The following is a 5,668-nucleotide window of genomic DNA, read 5'->3' on the forward strand; positions in this document are numbered from 1 at the left end:
GCATTTACTTAGTAGTTTCAATATAAAAAAAGCAATTAATGCAAACAACATCCATATTTCATTTCTAAGAGTGTGTGGCACACGGTTTCCACTTGAGTCTTGTCACAAAGGCACTTACCAATAGCATTGTGTACACAGTAGTGCCACATCATGCCATGGCCTGAACTAGGGGTAGCTTGCACCTGTTTACCATTCACAGTGTCATCTTCACAATAACATATAGGAGGCTCAGAGTCAGAAAAACAGAGTTTGAGTAGTGGTCTGAGTTGCAGCATATTTTGGCGAAACCTGCCAAACACCCAGGCCAGTGTTCTCAGCATCCAGTCCAAACCCTGTTTGATGATCACAGAGATGGTGTTAAAGAGGGAATAAGTGCAGCACACTCCCAAGAGCATCAGGAGACAGTTTGCAACCTGGTATGCCCATGTGTCCTCATGGTGCTCTCTCTGGCCACTAACAAAATCCCCAAAGCCCACTGTGCTGAACGCTACAAAGCAGAAGTAAAGGGACTGTGTGTAAGTCCAGCCCTCCATGACTGAATAGAGAGAGGCAGCCCCACAAGCAACCAGCAGGACAGCTACAAAAAGGATGAATGTGACTTGGTATACAGATGGTTTCCAGTCTTCATTTCTGTCATCTTCACTGGTTCGGCCCTGCAGTCCACTGTGTTCGATTCTCCTTCTGTGACACCTAAATATAAGCAAGCTTAGCATTGTTATGACTCTCTCCAGGAAGAGATTGAAGAAGAGTATGGTAGCCGAGCAGCCCAGCAACCCATAGAGAACGAGCAAGGCCTTCCCCGTAACAGTGATCGGGGCTGTCACTCCGAACCCTAAAAGAAACATTTATGGTTAAAGCTCTCATCTGCAATTACAGACACTATCATACCATTAATGTCCTTGCACATAGAATTGTATTTTTACCACTGTAAAATGTGTTGTGTTACGCCATGGCCTAGCAAGTGAATTTTGGCAATATTAGGATGGTAGATAGTTTTACTATGTAATATTTAAAACAAGAAATCACCTGCCTTTTTACTTTTTACTATGAGATGAGAAAACACTGAAGAACTTTGATGTATATATGTCCTATTGCCCTGCATATTTTTTTTTTTCTGGCCGGTTATAAATGATTTATTTAATGTGCTTAAGAATAAAAGGATGCACCTGGCAAAGTTACACTTTTATGCTGGTGTGCATAAAAAAAACCCATAAAAGCCTAGTATATTTTTTTGGCCATAAAAGTGTTTACGCTTCCTACAAGTTCCCTTGAACCATAATTGACCTTGGTCAAATGAGACCGTGTGATATATTGAACTTTGTCAAGTAGCAGAAGTCGTGGCGGGGGTTTTGACTTCCCTCCTTCCCTCCTTCCCCTTTGGGTTTGTTCTTGTATTATTAATGACCGGATTCTACTGGAATTCACCAATCCCCCAATCCCCCAAGGAGGTAGAATTGTATTAATGTCTGTGACGTTGTGACCTTTACCCCAAAACAATTCAACAGCTGCTGTAAAGCATCTATTTAATATTTAAGACAAACTTATCTGTTAAAAACATTTTACAAGTACATTTACCCAAGTACACTACTTAAGTGCAATTTTGAGATAGTACTTTACTTCAGTATTTTAATTGTTCTCCCCACTACAATTCAGAGCTTAATCGTGTATTTTTACTCCACTACATTTATTTCATACACTAGGTTCCTTTGAAGATCTATGATATGAAATATAATTAATACCTAAATAAGACTTTGGTCAGACCTGGAGTAACATTCATAAGCTATCCTGCAGTATATAAAGTAATTAGATGTACCTACATGTTTACCAGCTGTGATAAACACATTAATGCATCAATAATTGTAAGCAAAACATAGTATTAGAAAATGGGACAATCTGCATAATTTTACTTTTGGTATTTTTAGTATATTTTGATTCTAAGACTTTTACTTGAGAAACATTTGCATTGCAGGCCTTTTACTTGTAACAGAGTATTCCAAGATTGTGGTGTTTCTACTTTTACTTAAGTACAAGATATGAGTACTTCTTCCACCTCTGACAGCAGGTAATCCAACCCAGTATCACGGCATTTTGTGTTATAGTCACGAAATGTAATCTATTGATTTGTGTTCACCAACACGATTTTCCCATTTTATGACGATAACACAAAATGCCGTGAGACTGGGTTAGGTATTCAAAGTAACTTCACCTCGACCCATAAAACTATGGCTTACTCTAACATCCTCCTTGTAAAACAAATATTACTCATATCCTTGACCACGTGTGTCTGTTCCTGTGGTTTCATCCACTCTATCCTCTTAAACTTGTGATGGCCTTTCTGGGAGTGGCAGGTCTGGAGGACATCCGAGAGTCAATGAGGTATTGGAACACTGAAAAGGCCAATTGGACTATTAATGTACACAGAGGGCACAGGCCACACAGAGACCTGCATATGTTCTCCTGTATTCATATATACAGTATGTATATAACACATTTCAAAAATCCATGTGGATTTCACAACAACACTGCTACAACAACACTGACAGGGATAGATCACTGGAGTGCTGCAATAACAGAACTTCCAATCTTTGCATGCTACTACTGTATGATCAGCAATGACGGCGGTAGCCCACCATGTTATCCTACTGCTACCATATCCTATCCACATTATTATTTCCTTTGGCACCACTGACAGGTAAACATTTTCACTGAGAGATATTTAAAGATATATTTGCTGTTTTTCGTACAACAGGATCTTTCAGCTAGGAGGAATAGAAAAGCAGTTGAGAAGAGGGGAGGAGAGGGGATTGACATGCTGCCAATATTTTTATTGGAAGAGAGTTGAAACATTGGGCTGATTGTTCCCTACCCAAGTTTTGCACGTCATATCAACGTCAGGAAATGTCTTTATTGGGTGGACCAGGAGAACCACATGTGAAGTTTATTCCGTTTCTATGTGAAAAGATACTTTCGGTATTTGTTTTGGTCAGTGGTCTAGAGGAAGGAAAATATATCTGCCAAAGCCATGAGTCATGTGAAAAGTAAAGTATTTGATTGTGGGGAAAAAAGTTTGTCAGGATGTGTTTTAGTGTCACATAGTATCCTGATTGCAGTCAGTAAATATGGAAGTTGTTGTTAGAAGGAAATTGGCCAGGGCTCTGTGCCATCTGTCGCTTGGTTTCCACAGTGACAGAGAGGGACTAAAGATAGTAGATACAATTATAAGTCTGTAAATTGATTCTCAGAGATGAGGCTTGTTTCATTTTTATCTTGAGAACATGTTTGTCCTCTACAGGTTAAGGTAGAATATGGATTTGGATTGATTGAGTTTAAAAACAACTCCCCCCTGTATGCCTCCCCAAATCAATATGGCTTAATGTGTCCTTTCTAATTCAGTTCATAGGATTAGTTAATTGTATGTAATTGTAGATGATTTATTTTGCATGAACATGGTATGGCTTGGTCATAAAGGGATCATCTCTGTGTCAGGAAGTGCTGAACAATTGGCCTTTCTCTTATCTGTTGGTTTGTCAATTGCTATTGTTGTGTGTTATTTTAGACCTCGGGACTGTGGGAAACAGTATTTCGATCTTTCTGTGTGTACAAACATATGTTGAGATTGACAATAAAGGTGACTATGACTTTGACTTTGACTTTGATTTGTGTGGCATAAAAATGTTGGCTGCAGTAGTCAGAATAATAGGTGTTGCACTTAGCAATTAACAGTAAAACGAACCGTGTTATATTTCATATTGCATTTTGAAAGACTGGACATTCATCTGACAAAAATAATCTGCTAAGCCACATTATATGTTGCGTGATTTAAAAAAAAAAACATTGATGAAAATGATGTTGTGCAGAACACTGGAAAGATAATTGATAAATTGTGGATTAATCAGCTGATGTTACCATTTTTCATACTTTATTCCAGGTATACCTCATATTCTTCTTGACTCACCAATGGTGGAGACTACTGTTCCCACAAAGTAGAAGGCACCGTGTATATCCCATAGAGCTCTGCCTTGTTCTGCCCTGATGCCTGCAGTCCTGGCCTCTTCATAGTGACACAACAGGGATTTCAGGTCTTCAAGGTTTATGTTATGCTCATAGCTGAAGTCTCTTAGCCTCCTTTCCCAGAGCTGGTGAGCCTTTAGCTCTGCTGGTCTCTCCAAGGAAGAAAATAAGGCAGCGCCAGCCAGCATGTAAAGAGCAATGAGCGCACAGAGCAAGGAGATGCGAGCAGTTTCCCTGCTAGGGATCAGGGATGGGCAGCAGCAGGAGAAATATGTCTTCATTGTAGAGTGGATTTTTCTTCTTTGTGTGCTGTAAAGTCAAATGCTAGGCAACAGCATCAAGAGCGATGATATTTGCTCAGCTGATTGACACCATCAGTATGGTGAAACAGGAGAGCACATTGTAAGTCCAGTTCTTGTCTCTGCCTTTCTATACCTCATCCATGCACTTCTAGCATATTCAAAGCAACTTAACACATTACTTACACAGCAACAGTTTCCTCAACTGAAAGTCTGTCAGTAAGGCAGCGTCTGGGTCTACAGGTGGCATTAACTCTGGTTTAATGATCTTTGTATATGTATGGCTTCTGCTTATCACCAGCTCAATAATCCATCTTGACTCTTCTTTTTATGAGCCACAAACATATGCACTCCTGCTACCTAGCATAACACAGACAATATACAGTATGTGTTTACTGCCTGAGTCTGTATCAGATATACTGGTCCTTATGCAATCTGGTCCACGCTCACTGTTAGTGTCAAGTTATGACTCTTCTTTTTCTTTCTGAGAAGAGAACTTCATAATATATTTAGAATGTGCAAACACTACATATTTCCAATTGATCAGATTTCAAGCATCCTGTTTGAGTTTGAAAGTGTGAATCTCAATCACAAAACTTAACAGTTCCTTATAAGTGTGTTTCTATTGGAGAACTATTCAACTGAGCCGTTTTCTCCATTGTTTTAGGCAAGTTTGCAAGTTTAAGTGTAAGACAAACATAACATGAGTGGGACATCAGTAGTTGTGGTTAATTAAATGAGGTAATACATAATGGCATGTTAAGTATTTCGGTTTTATCTCAACGGCTGCCATTATGTCTGGTATGTTTGGTGTTTTCCCAATGTAGAGGAACACCCCTTTTTCTTCCTCTGAAACTTACTGGAATAACACAATATAAAGCAAGTACTTTAAATGTCACACCAATTAGTCAATGGTTATTTATAACAAGACAACTATTATTTCAGTATTACTGTAAATGGTGATCTTACACTGAAACACCAAAAGAATAGTTGTGAGGCACCATATACTGTATATGTAAAATACATACAAATAAAATACTGTCGCAAAGGCCATGCCCCATGAGTCTTACACTGTAATAATTATTTATTAACATAAGTTTGCTTGCATTGAGCAAAATAAATCCCATTAAGGTCTTACTTTGGGTAGTGGGACAGCTGTTTGCATGATGTTTTATTGTTTGCACATTTTCTGTGAAGATGTGTGCTAAATTTGGATGGAAAACTTAATAGTTTTAGCTTCAAAGGCACACACAAAACAACAGACCATGTCATGGTCTTTACTTTAAGCCCCCAAGCTCATGCCCAAAATAAGGCAAGTCATAACAAGTTGTATTATGATTGTATTTTATTGCGATAAA

At 38.7% G+C, this 5,668-nt stretch overlaps 1 protein-coding gene across 1 annotated transcript; it reads right to left on the minus strand.

Annotated features, from left to right (window-relative positions):
• Positions 1 to 201: 201 nt before the first annotated feature.
• On the minus strand, positions 202 to 4,292 carry si:ch211-261a10.5 (potassium channel subfamily K member 13). Its single transcript, XM_034115380.1, has 3 exons — positions 3,956 to 4,292; positions 289 to 832; positions 202 to 205 (listed from the first exon to the last, which is right to left on the minus strand). Exons 1-3 carry the CDS (start codon positions 4,290 to 4,292, stop codon positions 202 to 204), a joined length of 885 nt encoding a protein of 294 aa, XP_033971271.1.
• Between the last annotated feature and the right edge of the window lie 1,376 nt (positions 4,293 to 5,668).

The sequence above is a fragment of the Trematomus bernacchii genome, unplaced genomic scaffold (assembly GCF_902827165.1).
Source record: "Trematomus bernacchii unplaced genomic scaffold, fTreBer1.1, whole genome shotgun sequence".
NCBI classification, from domain to species: domain Eukaryota; kingdom Metazoa; phylum Chordata; class Actinopteri; order Perciformes; family Nototheniidae; genus Trematomus; species Trematomus bernacchii.